At 43.3% G+C, this 18,242-nt stretch overlaps 1 protein-coding gene across 1 annotated transcript in view; it reads left to right on the top strand.

Moving 5' to 3' along the window:
- Positions 1–18,242, top strand: part of xpo4 (exportin 4) — a gene marked incomplete at its 5' end in the record, with an annotated part of 67,462 nt that overhangs the window by 20,417 nt on the left and 28,803 nt on the right. Inside the window, one exon of the mRNA XM_083921944.1 lies at positions 6,332–6,444. Within this exon, the coding sequence (XP_083778070.1) occupies positions 6,332–6,444 (113 nt within the window). The remainder of the gene's footprint in view (positions 1–6,331; positions 6,445–18,242) is intronic.

The raw sequence follows: 18,242 nt of genomic DNA, 5'->3' as shown, positions 1-18,242 counted from the left end.
ATGTTCACCGGGGAAACTCGTTTGTGCCAACTGGGCCAGACGTTGTCATTTGTGTTTTGCATTTGTGTACTTGCATGTTTTTCCGCCCTTAGTGTTGTTCATATAAAGTCTTTGACGCCAAAGTAACACAAATAAAATCTGTGAAGATTTCGTTAGAGTTTAATTTATAGCCACTCCATCTCTGATAGGATGTGGTAACAACATTAACAAACCCACAGAATTAAACTTTTGGTCTCGCGGTTCCACATAACTCAGCTCAGCTCACGTTTGCTGTTTTGCAGTCATGTGGTTCGTATGTATGCATAGCAACGAATGCTGAATTATAGCCCTTGAAGGAAGAGCTTTTTATTGCCACTATGCTCCCTCACGCTTTGAAGTGGAGCTGTACATGGACGCACACTACCTGCGCTGAGGTTCGCATGCGAAACCATAAATACTGGACGTCCTTGTGTCAGTCACTGAAGATGTGAAAAGTCGTCGGCTTGCTTTGGGCAACTCAGAATAAAAGGAAATTAAACTTCAAATGCTGGTTGTTTCTCTGCCAACGTAACTGGCTGTAACTACCAGCAGCAGTCTTATTGGTATTGAACCGGTGGCTGGTGTTAATTAAGGCATTAAAATGTGTGTTTATGTGTCTGTGTGCCTGCAAATTGGCAACTAAACGTGTGTGAATCTCTTCACTTTTTCACGCGTTTGATTTAAACCCTCGTGGTCATCGGCTGTGTGTTCGATCAGTTGAAAGTGTGTCGGTGTGTTTGTTTATCGGTCAGTCCGTCTTATCTTTCCAGTGGAAAATTGACGTGTCACATTAGTTATTCTTGAGCCTGCTGGAAGGGTTGAGATAGTAGCAGGTGATGTCTTTTAAAAACCCACCAAACCCACAGCCACATGTCCTAGTCACTCCGCGTACATTACTCATCCTGGAGGCATGTGCACCACGCTCACACACACACGCTCACACACACACGCTCACACACACACGCACACACACACACGCTCACACACACACACACACACACACACACACACACACACACACACACACACACACGCTCACAACCACGCTCACACAAACACACACACACACATGCAGCCTGTCTTTTTTCCCCAGCAGGGTGGGTAACAGGGTTGAAGTTGTAAATTCACATGTCAACTCAGCAAGTTGGATTTTTCTTCCCCTCAGAATTCGACTGCTTGAACTTAAAGTGAACACTTGAACAATCAGGAGAAGTAGTAACTTTCATTAAAGTTCATGCGAGTTGTTATTCAGGACGGTACATGAATGTTTTATGATAGTTTGATGAGTGACAACTGAACAAAATCAGGATTTCTTTGGCGCGATTAATGTGACCATGACCGATATCAGCGTAAAAAAGTCAGGTGAAAGTCTGAATAGTTATCTACGTGTGTTCATTGTGTCTTTAATGCAACAGTAAATAACTTATGAATATGGTTTTCTCAGTCTTTTTTAGATAATACATAGAGAAAATAAAACAAATTAATAATAAGAGGTATTTAAAACTAAAATTAGAATGTAATAGAAAATAAAACCTATACAAGAACACTTAGCATACAGTAAAATGACTATGATAGAGGGGACTGACGCATGACAAGCAGTAAAACCGTGAGGTGAGGCACAGAGGTGGGGCAAAGCACAGCGTAGGTGTACGCTATACACCTACGCTTTGAAAGGTCAGTGGCAACGAGGTCACAGTTAAAATAATTCTGAACTTTGAGCGCAGCGCCCGGTACTTTCAAGTGGTGTGCCAAGTCCAAGGGCAGCGCCTTCTCCTAGCTGTCTCCACTGCTCTTTTCAGTGAGACTGAATCTCACTGCTTTTGTGTTGCTGAGAGATATTTCCACTTCCATCTGCATCCCTCAAACAACACAGGGTAAAAAGGGATCAAACCTAAACATAAGAAAGTGGTTGGTGCTACAATTTGTTCAGATGTGTCTCGGCAACATTTAAAGTGAGCTAATGTTAGCTTTAAGTGTAATTCTGGCGTAATATCATCCCATGGTCTTTTTCGGCACTCACACACATCAAATAAGCCATCGAGACAGTTTTTTTCTTGTAACAACTATTAACGGAAAAATCCTGGAGAGTCACTAACAGCCGGACGTGGCTAACAGTGGGCAGCACGGTGAAGGCATTAAAACGTCTTTTTTAACCACTAATGCTGCTGAAAATAACAGCAAACCTCTGCAGCAGCATGAGAAGAGTCCTTACACAGAAAACAAAGCACCAATGGGCTCCTTCCTTTTGGATTGACTTTGGTAATCGACTTGAATGGACTTTACTATGAGAGGAGCTGGTACAGGGGCCAGTAGGTAAGTCTTTAAAACACTTTTTTAATAAACTCTGGGTTCACCAACTACGTTGTTGGTGCTTCGTTTTGTGTGTAGGGACTCTTCTCATTCTACTGCAGAGGTCTGGTGTTATTTTGAGCAGTATTAGTGGTTAAAAAAGACGTTTTAATGCTTTCACCGTGCTGCCCCGAGCTAATCAGTGTTAGCCACGTCCTGCTGTTAGCGCCTTCCCGGATTTCTCCGTTAATAGTTGTTACACATAAAAACTGTCTCGATGGCTTATTTGATGTATGTAAGTGCCGAAAAAGACCATGGAAAGATGTGCCAGGATTACACTTTAAAACAAATCAGGAAGTCTAAGCTACCACTTGTCACTGCCACCACAGAACTCCCGCCTCTCAATTTGTCCGATTGGACGGTAGGGACAGGGCTTAATCTTTAATCTTTAATCTTGACGCAAAAAAGTGGAGGGCAGGAGAAAAAAAAGCTCCCCCAGCCTTCTAAAAAACCCTCTGACCGCTGCATTATACTTCTTTTTCCACGAAGCCTCCTTCTACAGTAGCTTCTTTTAAGTCGACTCATCTCAAAAATGGTATCGTAGTAAACATGTTACACTTAGCACTTAACATTTGTGTTATCAAATGAAGTTTGAAAGTCTTAAAGATGACGTGCATTCTCGCTACACTTGCTGTGTACTTCTGCACAAATAAAACCATTCATCCAAATGATCAGTTTAAAATGTTTCGAATAATGAAATCAAGCATCTTCAGTTTCCCCGCCAGCTTAGAACGTTTCTGTCTTTTTGGTGTCACAGCCTGTCGGATCCATTTTACATCTCTGTCCGGCTGTGTAAAATAGTCGGAGTAGCCGTGTAGTTATCATTCCTGAGGTCTCTTGTGAGTTTTGTCTCAGTCATATGATCTTTAGGAGGGTTTGTACAGCCTCTGTCGCTGAGGTGGTCCCTCCCTGTGGAGACGCCCTCACGACTGCAGCCTGCCCTCATGTTACATTTCCTTTTCTGTCTTGAATCGAAGGGATTTGTAAGATAAACAAGTTTTCATTCAACCTGGTGAATTTTGTGAAATCAGAAAGCTGCAGGTCAAGAGTACTTAAAAGCAACTAAAAGAAGGAGCGTTTTATAAATAAAGTTAAAAAAAAAAGCAAGGAGTTGAACCTTTGTATAAACCAAATAAATATAATCGTAGTCACGTTGCCTATTCTGATCTCTTTCTCATTCCTTCCGCCTTCAGAAAGGTTCAGATAGAGGTCTCCTGCCTCACCGCCACTATTTTTAACAAGGCCTGAAAGCCAAGCATTGGACACACACATCCCACAGACCCTTAGACAGGTGCCAACTTTTGTGCCGAAAAGCGCGGTGTGGTGTGTTGTGGTGGGGTGTGTGCTTGGGGAGTGACTGTGGGCTGGTGTCGGAGGAATGCTCGACCTCGCCGGCCTCTGCCGCTGTTTGGCTTTGATCAAACATTCCTCTGGAAGTTTCCCCCCTCTGCTGTCGTCGCGCCGCGGGGCAGAGATACGGCTCTGTGTGCGTTTGCATGTGTTTTGTGCAGGTGATGGAAGACGGAGAGCAATAGGGTTTTTTTTTATTAATGGGCTGTTTTTTATTGTTTTTTACAAACAAGAGGAGAAAGCATTAGCAGAGGATACAATGTTCAAACAAAACCTACAATGAGAAACTAAAATTATTAGAGGCTGTTGTACTAAGTTGTTGTAAAGTCCATTTGTTCTGGATAGGAGACAATAAAATAATCCGTTCAGCGTGTTAAACCATTAAAACCCCACAGATCCACCAGTGGTTAGTCATTACAGACGGTGTTTAAACCCACAGAAGTATTTATTTTTATTGGAGATTCAAGTTTCCAAATATACCAAATGGGTCAGGTAGAGATTTAGAGAAGCATACAGTTTATATAAATATATATGAAACGGCTTCCTCCAACTGTGATCTCAAATATTTATTTAAAAAGATATTTATAAAGTAAAACTAAATCAAATTAGAATCTCAGATATAAAATACTGCAGCGGCTAAAATATAGGAATGAAACGTACACACTCTGTGGCCACTTTATTATTATTAATCTAGTTCAGTCTGATACAACTGTTCTGCCATAAAGTTTACTGTAATGTTCAATTAAATGTTTACTGTAGTTATTAATGGTGTTATACTGGACGCCTTTATTTTGAAAGGTGTTTGTGTGTCATCACAGCAGCAGGAACTGTCACAGATGTGGTTTTGAGTGTTTTGCCGGGTTTGTTTCTGTCTCTGCGGACAGATTCTATCACTGCGACGACCGTGCAAGATGCAGTCATCAAACTTTGTAGTTGAGATCAAAATGAAGGCCGAGTTCAAAGATTGGATTCCTTAATTTTCACGTGACGCACACAAAGAGCCTGACCCTCGTGGGTTTTGCCGTTGCATTGTTCAAACATTTCATTTAATTACAAAGTCTTAGACAAAATATTCTGCCTTTCCTGAGGCTTGAGAAATTCCCAATTCATATGTTTTAGTCATCCAACCAAAAGAAATGTAGACAAATGGATGTAATTTTAGTAAAAGATACATCCCTTATGTACTCGGACTCCAGTATAACACAACTGCAAACTACAACCTCAATAATATGTCATGAGAAAAGGAGTTCTGATCAGTTTAGGGAGGTAAGAGTGAAGAAAGATTGTTTGTTTCTCAAATAAAGTCAGGGAAAACGGACGACCAAAAACCATCAAAAATAATCTTTTCTTCTACGTTTTGGGTAAATTTATCTGACGTTTTCGTCAGGAGATCGTGCACGTTTGATTGGACAAAAAAATGTTTTCTGGGTTTTGAGAAGCGTTGACAGTGAGTCTGTGAGATTCTTTGAGGAAAGTGCGTGCGTGCGTGCGTGCGTGCGTGCGTGCGTGCGTGCGTGCGTGTGTGTGTGTGTGTGTGTGTGTTGTGAGGGTGATGAGTGAGAAAAGCCTTGTTTGGCAGAATAAAAGGAGCAGAAAAGGGGGTTGTTTTTCATGAGCTAAGGAAAAAGCATGTGTGTTTAGGAGGCTGGAATAAGGACAGGAAGTTTCCTGCGGCTGCGTGGGGAGAAAGTGTTTGTTGTTGGTTTGTGATGAAGCTTGTTGTGGTTATAGAGAGTCTTAAATTAAGTGACAGTGTGTGTGTGTTGTGGCTGCATGGAGGAAGAAAGGAGAAAGGGACATTTGAAAGGGGATTTAAGATGTTTTTATAGTGTTTAGAATAGAGTATGATTGTGTTGTGGGGTAAGATGAGGTTTTAAATCGGGCGTGTTGTGTAGGCAAAGACACAGCATCTTAAGATAAAGATAAAAGACATATGGGAAGTGGAAGAGAGCTGCTATGGGAGAAAAGAGAGTCTTGGTCTTGGAAAGCAGTCAGGAGGAGAGACAAAGTGATTGGCTGAGGAGGGAGAGGGAGTGTTTCAGGAGTCTGGAGGACGTCTTGGAGAGGAGTGGACACGGGCAGAGCAACGCAGAGTCTCCATTGGCTGCAGCGAGAGTGTGTCTTGTGTGTTTAAGATCTTGCGAGGAAGCAGAGGAGAGAAATCCGAGTGTGCGCAGGGAAAGGGGAGTGCTGGTGTGAAGAAGAGGACAAGTGTCAGAAGGGTAAAAGCTCGGAACAAGAGGGGGGGAAACGGAGGCAAGAGGCGAAGGACAAGAGGGTGAGAGAGAAGGCGAGAGTTTCTTTGTGGCACTTGAAGAGCTGACGAGGGAGGAAGAGAGGAACAAGGGAACAAAGAAGGGAGGGTGAGAAAATAATAAAAAAAATAAAAAACTTTTGTGGAGTAAAGATTGACAGGATTAATGAGAGGGAGACTTAACAAGTAACAAGGTTCTGCTGCCAGCCAAACCACAGACTCACACACACGCAGACCAAAATACCCATTGAGAGGGAGCTTAGTGACAGGAGCTGGTGTTTTTGTGTGTGCCGCTCCTCCTCCTCCTCCTCCTTCTTCTTCTCTTCATGCTGCTGTTGGCCTTAACTGACGGCGGGTCACTGGGGCGCCACTACATCGCCATGTTCGAGGCCACGCAGAACGTCATGCTCAAGCCCACGGAGACCTGGAGGGAAGCGCTGCTGGACACCCGCGTCATGGACCTCTTCTTCACCGTGAGTAACCTGTCCATCACTTTTAATTTACGCCTTTTTTTTTCATTTTCAAAACCTTTTTTTAAGTTTTGAAGTTGTGCTTCCTGTCTCACTCAGCGGTTTTGTACATTTTGGTTTTTGTTTCATTGACGAAATCTGTCTCCTCACTTAATTTACATCCATCTGCTGGTCTGTTGTCGTGTTTCCATTCATTTGTCAAGTGAATTGCAAGCGAGCATTCGGGTTTAGAGCGAATAAGACGGGACATAACACCCTTTCAAAATATGATTTCCAGGTCCAAGGCGGTCCAAGCCTCGTATTTCTACAACGCCGTAGGGCCGTGTTCCACGTTGTTTGAACGGCTGAGTTTTTAAAAAACAACCTAATTGTCCTTTTACCTCTTTCTTATCGATGAAAAAAGTGTCTAACTGACGAAAAAGATGCGATGTTATTGTTCAAAAGTTCGGCCGGTGTTGTCCGTTTTGTTTCAACGGAGCGTTTGGACCCGGAAATCTTATTTTGAAAGGGTGTTACGTCAGACTGAACAGCCGGGTAGGCTACACATGGCTGTAATCCAGGAGTTAACAGAGTAGAAGAAGTCGCTAACCGGAAACAAAACGAAACAAGAGAAAAATTGAGAGAGGTTTTGAGGAATTTCCTCTGTTGGGCAAGTTTAAATTGTTCTATCATGTCGGCGAGTATCGTCCATGTTTCACGCTGTCTGCAGACAAAGACACGTTATGGGAATATCCATGATGTTGACAGCGGAAACAGCTGATCAGTCATGTGAGTTAAACGTCCGCTACGTCATTTAGTGCATCACCTCCTCTCCAACAAAGGTACGAACCACCTTCAGCGAGCGTAAAAACCTTTTTGAGATACATTATTAACACATGAATGAAAACACGTCTACTGTGGCCTTTCTGTTCTCCGTCCATTCATGTCTTCCTGTCAGGGAGGTCTCTCTCCGCCTCGCACATTTCCGTCTCTGAGTTTTCTTGTGTCCTGCTTTACCCTTTTCTCCTTACTCATTTTCACCCTGACCTCTAGATGGTGGTTTATTTATGATAAACAAACACAGACGGTTTGCCTTTTCATGTCGGGGGGGAAAAGAAATCTCACTTGACCTCGTGTTTTTGGCTCGCGTTAAGTTTTTACACGTTTTTGTGGGTTTCTTGGGACACACCATTTAGGAGATTTATGGGTGCTTTGCAGCGGGGTCGTGTTATTGTGCCACTGTCCAGGGGACTGCCCGGTGAAGTAAATGTGTATTTTTGTGCGGTGACTTGTGTGTTTTAAGAGGCGGCCCACGTTGGCTGAGCAAACGGTGGGGAAGAGGAGTGTGGAACAAACCGGTCAGTTCCCTTCTTCCATTCAGCATCCATCCAAACCTTCCGGTCGCCACATACTGCTCCACCACTCAGCCTTTCAGCTGCACGTCTGCCGTACACTGCTACGCACCTTTTTGCCTTTACCTGCCACCACCTGTTTCACCATGACCTCTGTCTGCTTCTCTACAGTTACACCCTGTTACTGCTACGCTAACCCCGTCTGTCAGCCCTGAGTTACTGAACTGAGCCACTCACTTAACCCTTTGGGCTTCGTCGGCTAGTTGGATGATTCAGCAGGTTGAGAGCTTCGTGAATCAGTGATTTGTGCAGTTTTTACTAGACTTTCCCTTTTTAAGCACAACATAAATCATATTCTTAATTTATATTCAGAGTCATGTATCGTTTTTGCTGGCGCTACGTGTTTAAAGTCGTCTTGGTGAGTCAGGGCTTTCGCCTGCTACCAAATACTGACTGCACTGGTAGCAAATACAGTATTTTCTTTGCCAAATACTGCATTTTTTTTATAACGGCATACCTTTTGAGGTAAAATAGGTCCTCTGAATGGCTGTTAAGGTGGCAAATCACTACTTTATCACTTTGGTGGTGCGGATTAATACTCCATACAAGTGTTTTAACTCAACTTTACAGGCCCGTCTTTGCCTGTGGAGCCATTGTGTTTGTTCAGTTTCAGAACCAGAAACTGATATTGGATCAGGAACGTGTGGTTAAAAGTGTTGTTCTAGCTTTGGTGATTAATTAAAAGTTAATTTTTAGGGCTTTTATTTCCTTTATTAGAGCAGCTGAAGAGAAACAGGAAAGAGGGGGGAGAGAGAGGGGACGACACAGGTCAGATTTTAACCTGCACCGCTGCAGAGTGTTTACACAATATCGGGCGTGTGCGTTAGTTTGTGAGTGTTTGTGTTTTTGAACAGATGCTCAAGGGGAAGCCCTGGGCGTCATTTATTTTGAAAAAGGACTTTGGAAAACCTGTTTTAGTCGCTTCATCTTGAAGTATTTTTAACTTCACATGCATCACCTCATTGGGATTATAAATCAGAAATAAAAGAGGCCATTTTAGTGAAAGTCTTTCCTTAAAATATTGAAACTAAAGTGGTTTCAAAAGCAGGACTGAAGCATATAAAGTTATTAAAATATGTTTATTAAAATGAAGATGTGGAACAAAGAATTATAGCATACAATGACATTTAACTTAATAGAACCACGTTATGTTGCAATTCAATGAGATGAATATTATTTCATACATCTTGATTTTCATGTTGTCACAGCCTTATTGTGATATTAATTTGCACAGTTTGCATCTGTGATTTGTCGAAAAGATCACGACTAGTACGTGGAAAAACGTCTCTCTTCTGTTTTGAATTCCTAGTTTTTGTTTGCATCTTTCAATAAATATCTTCTAAATCCTCAGGTGTCTCTAAATCTGTTCAACGTGATGTTGGTTATTTATGGTTGGGGAAAGTTTTGTGGTGTGGTTACGCTTATTATCTTCGTACAGCTGGATTAAAATCAAACCAAATAAGTGCTCGGTCTTAAAGAGTTTCTATTTTGATTTAAGTTGACAACTGGTGAAGTGGCAGTTGCGTTTTGTTTGTAAAATCTGCCGATGCTTCATTATTTTCCACGATAATAATCATTATTCATTGGCAGTCTTGGAAAAAGTCCTCCGTCTGATTGTTCTGACTCTGAATTCACAAATAACTGTAATCGTCTCTAAACATCGACTGTAATCAGAGGTTTGTTTGTCACACAGAGCACACAGGCTTAATCAAGGCTTTGATTGGCTGCTCGCAGCGACTTTGGCAGGAATAAAAATGTTTGTCATTTTTCGGTAGGTTGTCTTTGCTGCTGGAATCTGCAGGATGTGTTTTGTGTTGGTTTCAGTTTTCAGGCATTCAGTATCATCTCCCGCTCTGGTATTTCTAGTAGCTCAACTGTTTGTTATTGTAAGGCTGCTGTGGCACTGTCAGCTGTGCGTGTGTGTGTGTATGTCTGTTACAGCGTCCTGGTGGTTTTGTGTGTGTGTATGTGTGTGTGTGTGTTTTGTGTGTCTGTGGGTTTGTGTCAATTGGAGGTTGTGTAGTGTATGTTTGTGTGTACGCTCTGCATGGATCTGTGTTGCGCCTGTGTACGTGTGTGTGTGTTTATTCAATTTAATGGGGTCCTCTGCTGTCTCAGCTGCTGTGTCTCCTCAGCTGTGAGGGGTAACAGGTTGGCCAGAGTGTGTGTGTGTGTGTGCGTCTCTCTGAGAGTGTGAGGTGGAGGGGGTGGGAGACACGCGCCATCAGGGTCACAGTCCACAACAGACCGTTGGCAGGATTACAGCCCGGCCCCAGGATTAGGGGCCCCTGTTAACAACCCCAGTAACCCACCCATCATACACACACTCGTCACCCTGTTGAGGGGCTCTGGTTGGGGAGTCTCCGTCCCTCTATGAGTCTGTGTCTGTCAGTTTCCCATTAACTGGCTCCAGGTCTTCCTCATTGATCAGTGTTGTGAGCTAAAAGAAGCTGCTGCCATCATCACACATATTCATGGATTTTATGCCCCTGCACCAGTGACAGCCACGGTCGGTGGCGTTATGTTTTCGAGCCATCCATCCGTCCCATTCTTGTGAGGAAATCGAGATGAAATGGTTAGATTTTGGAGGTTAAAGGTCAAGGTAACTGGGAAATGCATTTGTAGCCATAACTCAAAGAATTCATTTCACAGGAATGTGTGTGTGTGTGTGTGTGTGTGTGTGTGTGTGTGTGTGTGTGTGTGTGTGTGTGTGTGTGTGTGTGTGTGTGTGTGTGTGTGTGTGTGTGTGTGTGTGTGTGTGTGTGTGTGTGTGTGTGTGTGTGTGTGTGTGTGTGTGTGTGTGTGTGTGTGTGTGTGTGTGTGTGTGTGTGTGTGTGTGTGTGTGTGTGTGTGTGTGTGTGTGTGTGTGTGTGTGTGTGTGTGTGTGTGTGTGTGTGTGTGTGTGTGTGTGTGTGTGTGTGTGTGTGTGTGTGTGTGTGTGTGTGTGTGTGTGTGTGTGTGTGTGTGTGTGTGTGTGTGTGTGTGTGTGTGTGCACAAGCCATATACTGTACATAAGGAAGAACGGTTTGACATCTCCCCAAAAGTGAAGCCAAAGCCTCTGGATCGCCCCCTGGTGGCTGGCTGCAGTATAGCTCATAAGTCCCGCCCCCTCCAAGTTAGCAGATAGGATATGGGCCAAACTAAAAGTACACTTCAAAAGATGGTTTCTGTCGCTAAAGGTAGTTTTATCACTGATGTTTGTACAATAAGGGATTATTACTGAAATTTCAAGAACGCTGACAGTGTTTTGACGTCCAACTAAAGTAACTTACTGTGAATAATCTGATGGTTTTTGGCTTGTTTACAACCTGCCAGTTTGGGGCTCTTTTCCCACCACATTGTTGTTTTTTAATCATTTAATCATCATTATTTTTATTAAAATTTGGCTATGTTATGCCTTTATAAGGTTGCAGAAAGTGAGAGAGTAACTGCAAATGTAGGAAACTGTTGGCAGATGATGTGAAAAAATGTTTTTCCCAGCCTGACAAGATTTAGGGACGGTGTGGTTCGTGGTCAGTGCCTAAACCCTTAGTCTCACATACACACATCGATGTCCACAGCGCTGTGTCAGCTACACCAGCATATCATTCTGAGATAGGAGTTAAAAACGCACTGCAGGCATTTTTGCATTTCTTTAAACTAATCACAGTCGTCTTGGGCGGCACTAAGTTCCTGATGCAGCAACAGTGCACTCAAAAAGTTAGCGGAAGGGAAGGAGAATGCCTCACAGCGTGGGGTGTCAGGATTGTACATCCAGTAAGCAAGACTATTAAACCCCAAACCCACTAGGGTGCCCTGTTGTAGCATAGTTGTTGTGTTCCTAGATATCAGCAATTGCGATGGTTGGTACATTATCATAGAAATTATTGCCAAAACTATGAAAATTAGGCAAATTATAATGAATTGGAATTTTCCTGTAATCAGCAGGATAACAAAAAAATAAATTTAGGCGCCTGGCATGACAGGAAGCAGTTAATTATACAAAAGCCTATGAGAACCAATGGCCCGTGGTCATGTAACCATCAAGACATTCAGGGTTTTTAATATCAGAAGTCACAAGGACGACTCGGGGCATTGGGCGATAATAATTTAAAACCAATGAGACAACGATGGAGCCACATCATTGGTCCCCACCGGGCCCTGCGGTCAGGAAGCTCCCCTCTGACTGACAGGCACAAGCCCATCGTTATGCAGTGTGTAGCAGCCATTTTTACTGCAGCAGAGATGTTTAATCTGATGCCTGAAGTGTCGTTTTGTGGAAAAGCATTCATCTCTTTTCCACTCGAGCTGGTGACCGCTGTGTCTCAGGGGTTCAGGGATGGAGTGACTGAAGATGGATGAAAAAAAGCAAGACGATTTGACGGAATAAGAGAGAGGGTAATTGTAAGAGAAAGCCAGAAGAAAATGAAAGAAGAAGCACAGGAACAGAAAGGGGGGTGTATAATTGTACAGGGAAGACAAAGGAATAAAGATGGAGCAGAGAAACACAATTTAGAGAGAGAGTGAAACATGGATGCAATTTGCAGTAGTGTGAGAGAGGTTTGGGGATAAATTGTTCGTTGTAGATTGAAAAGGAAAGAAGACCCCGGTGGTTGTTGGCCTCCTTCAAAATAAACACACTCCACGTTTGTCGATTCAACACCTCGTGACCACAGTGCACACTCCAACCAAACAACAAAAGAAGAAGAAAAGGAGAGTAGACGCACAAAGTGAAGCGTCCGTAATTTCAGCCTCAGCATGGTGTTTTTAGTTACCATTTGGCTCCGAGTGATTAAAGAGCGGCATCAAATTGCGTTTGTGTGTACTGGTTCAATTCATCACATCAAATTGACATGTACACACACCAGACCATACTGTACACACTTACTTTAACACACTTTGTACACATCCACCCATAAGTATATAAACATCCTTATACACACACAAACTCATCTCCAGGCACACACACTTCAGGACCCTCATTAACAGACTCCCTAACCTGAAGCTGTGCATGAAAGGGTTATGCTGTAGCTACGATTCGGAGCGTATACATGTAGCCTCTTCGAAATGTTGACCACAAGTTGGGGCACAAGAACTGTGTGGTCGGCATTAGCTGCTTTTTTTTTCCCGTACAAGTTTCTGATGCTGATAGAGATTGTTGAAAGTGATGACGAGACGAAAGAAGCTTAAGAAAGGCTCGAGTTAATTTCTGCTTTTCAGCAAAACATTCAGCATCTCGTGCCGCAAAACCCTCCCCATCAGATTGGTTGAAAGAACGTTAACACGGCGACTGCACGCCATCATATTCAGTAATGGGAAGAGGCGGACCATCCCACCAGCACTTGAATCATAAGGAACCAGCTTGTCACTCTGACTTTCCCCTAAACAATCAAGTCCTAACCTTTTTAAAAGCGCCCTTTGAACAAGTGAGCACTGGCCAAAATATCCTCACCTCCGAATATGAAACTCAAATCTGTCCTTGCCACGGTTCAGGGACATGACATCATATACTGTCAGACGATAGAAGTTTGTCAAACGTGAGAGATTTTTGCAAAACCATTGTACCTCCACTTTATGACAATACTAAAACATTGTTGTATAAATGAGATATAATATTGTAATTCACTAGATTTGCCAAAATCAGGCACTACCCTGCAGGGATGCACCGATTTATCGGCAGAATCGGCCGATCGTTGACTGCCATTGGAAGAAAAAAATGTCTGCTGTGTGTGAAGTATTGCATCGCGTCAGAGAAAGATCTGCAGCAACTGTCACCAGCAAGACTCAGTCCTTGATAAACGAAACCAAAGCCTAAGGGATTACTAGCGAACACGATGGACTTCATTGCATTAGATGACCAGGCCGGTCATCTAATGCAATGAAGTCCATCGTGTTCGCTAGTAGAGAGTTGCAGAGAACGTAGCCCTCCGAAATCTACAGAGCTATCGCCTCCCATATTCATAAGCTAACGTTACGTTACTGGATATATATGGAGTTTGGATTTGATTGAAAAAGAAGTTACACTCCCAGTATAGTTAATGTTATTTTCTGGCGTTTGTAAATAGTGATAGACCTGCCAGACGATATTATCCGTCGATAATATCGTCTTTGTGTAATTTTTATGATGTAAATTGAGGGAGTGAAAGTAGTGTCTCATGGCTCCACAGCAGTCCGTATCGGTCATCGGCTAAGGCAGATGAAAAAAAAACAGTATCAGTGTCGGCCCTAAAAAATCCATATCGGTCAATCCCTATTCGAAATGGCCTTTACATTTACATTTCTCAAAATTGTTTTCCTTTAGTTATGTAGGTACTGAAAAATTAGTAGGTGACGTTAATTGCATAGCAGCTAAAAGGGCTTTTGAAGCAGCTGTTGTCATATGAAAGATGGATACATTAAAGGTTGTTTAATACATTTGTATGGTTGAATTTGTGCTCAATCAAACACAGTTCAGTCATTTCTCTGTTACAAAAGGGGAATTAAATAACAACAAAAAAATCTGCTAGATCCCCTACTTCATTGGGGTTTTTCATATTATACTATGATACATATTCCTGTACCATTGTGAGAGAAGCCTGCCCCCTCACAAAGATGCACAGAGAGGAAAGCATTTCGTGTTTAGCCAGTAAACACAATCAGTGTGGAGTGCAGGGGCTGATGAGGCTGCAGCAGAGCCTGCAGGCAGACAGTAACCCAATCTGAGAGAGAGAGAGAGAGAGAGAGAGAGCGAGGGATGGAGGGAGGGAGGGAGGGAGCCGGAGGGTGATAGTGGAAAAGAGGGCGAAAGACAATAAGTTGGAAGCACAGTGTTGATTTGAAAAAACGGAAAGATGAGCCTGTGAGCCCCCCGAGGTAACAGACACCAGGCTTTGTCTCCTTCTATAAATATCATTCCTCATTCTCTTCTCCCCTCCTCTCTCTCTCCCTCTCCTCCGCTATCGTCCAGCTCTCTCTTCATCCTCTTTCCTCATTGTCTACCTGCCTTTCTCCTTCCCTCGTTTTCCCCTCATAGCTCATTACTTCCTCCATTACGTATCGCCCTTTTCTCCACAGTCATATTTTTTCTGATTGAACCCCGACACCTCATTGGTACGGACCAAAATGCGTCTGCAGTGAGTTTTAAATTAATCTCAATCCAGTATCAGATCTGCTTAACAAATCCTGTCAAACCTGTTTCTCTCAAATGTATTTAGCATTCAACGTTTAAGATAAACCAAACTCAAAGAATGAGTTGATCTGTTATCAGGACAGCAGAAACAGACGGTACATTTATGTTCCCGTTCTCTTATCCAGACTCCGCCAGATGGATTGATTTGCATGATCCACATTTTCTCAGCATATCCATCTGGGAACTCTCACTTGGAGATCTTTTGGGAAGGGGCGAAAATACTGGATGCTAATTGGATTAACCATCTGTCTATCACCAACAAGCCGACCAAATCAACCAATCAGGTCAACGAAGCGTATGAACAGCAAAGCTCAGAAAGTAAACAACTTGTCGTAAAGGATATTTGCCGTTTGGGTAACACAAATTTACAGATAAAAGGCACAATTTCAGGTGCTCGGTCCGTAGTCAAACAGAAGGATCCAAGAGAAAAAAGTGTCAGCGAGCGGCTAACAGAATCAGGGTTACCGCTGTCAGAAAATGTGTCTAGATCAGGTCGGATTAGCGTGCGTTGCGTCACACTTAAACCCGCCTGAAAACCAACGCTGATTGAACGGTCGCTTGGCACCAAACGGCTCCAAATTTTCTCCGGCCCATGTTACCAGACTGTCCTGCGGGCAAAATACAATGGAGCGGAGAGATCAAGATGGTCTCACTGGGCTAACAATCTCTAGCTACAAAACGAAGATGAGATGAACTGCATAAGGTTGAAATAACAGCTTTACTCTTCTTTCTTCAGCACAGTATATATTTCACGAGCTGCCATAATATTAAAGTTCAACTGGGAGATTCTACTTTTGTACACTAAGCAAGCGGATATATTTTTCTTATTTATTCTCTATTTATCCGTCGTCTGAAAAAAGTTGTTACACGCAGAAACCTTGCACAGTGAGTTCAAAGCATTTTACTATTTTTTTGTGTAACAGGAAGCTGCTTAAAGCTCAATCACTACTGTCTAATCTTTCGTACATCCTTTGTTTTGCGATCAGTACCAATCGTCCCTGATCCCAATTCTGGTCTTGCGTTTCGTTTACAAACGTTTTCATTTCTTAAAGAATCTGCAGCACATAGTATATAAGAAAAACTGCACCGGGAGTTAATTAGAGCTGTTTTGATAAATTGTTTCAATCATTTTTCAAGCAAAAAGCGCAAGAAGTTGCTGGTTCCAGCTTCTCAAATGTAAGGATTTCTCATATATAGCCCCTTTCACACAAATGCACCCTGAAATGATCTGGACGTTACCTGTATATGAGAACGCAAATCACTTGCACTGGGCATTAAATGGACTTTACCCTGCCAGTTCCCAAGAACAAAGTCTGTGTTATGTCTGTTTGAGCCCATGTGTTTCTCGCGTGGAGTAGAGTGATTTACACAAAGACGGCGTGGAAAATGTTTAACCGGAGAAAAGACGAGATTCAGGAAGTTCTGTCTTTAAGAGGAGACGCCGAGATCATCGGACAAATTCAAGATACGTGAAGACACTCCGTCGTTTATCACCAAATTATAAATTATGAATGAAGTGTCATGTCCTGTCTGGCATGCGCTCAGCAGGCGCCTTAATCAAACAGAGTATTTCCAGTCAGTGAGAAGGCGTCTGGAGAATCTCTCCTGAAAACGGATTATACGATGGTATGAGAACTGTCAATGGGATTTTGGACTGTTTGTGAGACAAAACAATCATATTTAAAGACATCAGCTTGGGCTCTGGGAAATTATAATGAGCAAGTTTTTATAATTTTTTTATACAATCAACGATTATGAATAATCGAGTATATATCGATCTGAGCTTTGACAGTTTGTTTATATCATCATTTTGTCAGTTTTAGACTACTTTATTAAGGATTTGTTGTTTTGCGGCCGCTTGTGTTTAGAGAACATTTGTTGCCATTTTTTATTAAACGAGTCCCGTCCACTGTCAAAACGGACATAATAAGCGCTGAATTAGCAACTCTGACAACGCCAGCACTTTGCTGATACCAAATCCATTGATTAATCAGCCCACCATCATCTGAGCCGCATTCCTAAAATGTTCCATATTGTTGTATCTTGTTCTCTCTCCTTTCAGCCATCCCACTCCCCGCATACTGACACACACTCATTCACATGTTGCGTATCTCTAACTATAGTCAGACTCAAGGCGACTGACATTACTCGCATTGCATGGATCATTCGCTGGTGCAGCTGCTTTTTCAGAGCTCGTGCTGTTCAATCCTTTGGCCTTGCACTACCTCTACAGTCCCACCCCTCCCTCTCTCTCTCTCTCTCTCTCTCTCTCTCTTACTCACTCTCCCCCTCGTCCTCCTCCTCCTCTACCTCCTCTCACTGAGCTCTTCCAGAGGATGACTTCACGCTCTGGAAGAGGGCAGCAGCAGCAGCAAAGACTAAGGTGGCTACGCTACGTTAGCATCTGAGATCTCTTTCTCCAGCAGTGTGGCTTACGACCAGCGAGGCACCTCAGCTGGAAAGCAGAGAGAGAGAGAGAGAGAGAGAGAGAGAGAGAGAGAGAGAAAAGAGAGGGGAGGAGGAGTTGGGAGAGGCAGCGAGAAAGAATTTGAGGGGAGGGAGTAAGACGGGGAGAGGAGGAGGAGGAGGAGAAGGAGAAGGAGGAGGAAGCAACAAGGAGAGGGAGGTTGAAAGTTTGATTGCTTGTGCGATGGGGCCATGCGCTGGCACAGTGTGCAGAGCCGGTGAAGAAGCACTCACTCTGGATTTAAGAGGATGACAGCTCAAGAGACGGGAGAAGGAGAAGAAAGAGGAAATGAGCTCGGACCGCTTGAGAAGAGCTCACAGGAGGGAGGCAGTTGAGCTCCAGACGTCCGCGTAGTGCCGCCTGTGGAAACCCATGTTGCGGGGAGCCTGTGATGACTGCTGTTACTGCTGCTACATTACTGTAATGCGCGTGTTCGTCTGTGTGCACAGTTAAAACCAACAATGGCTCTTCTTTTGTGGGAGTGTGACAGCCCCGCACGGACAAAACCCCAAAAACCGAACAGAAGCTCCGACCTGAGATGAGACTTAAAATCGAGGAGATCTTTTTCCACCAGGAGCCGGATACCTTTTACTTCTGGGTTTGATCGAGGCGGTCTGCGGGGCTCAGACGAGCTCAGTGATTGTTTGAGACCTTGGGGTCAGTGTCTGAAGAGACAGACGTATTGGAAAAATCAATTCGCTTTGCCTCAGCCTGTCGGGTGGTGGGAGACGCCAGTGAGTATTAATGCTGGCTGGTATCAGCTGATCTGCTTATGAAAGTGGTGACAGGAGGATG

The sequence above is a fragment of the Echiichthys vipera genome, assembly GCF_963691815.1.
Source record: "Echiichthys vipera genome assembly, chromosome: 10".
In the NCBI taxonomy this organism is placed as follows: domain Eukaryota; kingdom Metazoa; phylum Chordata; class Actinopteri; order Perciformes; family Trachinidae; genus Echiichthys; species Echiichthys vipera.
Note: the sequence above shows the minus strand (reverse complement) of the source record. Positions and strands in the feature narration are given on the sequence as shown.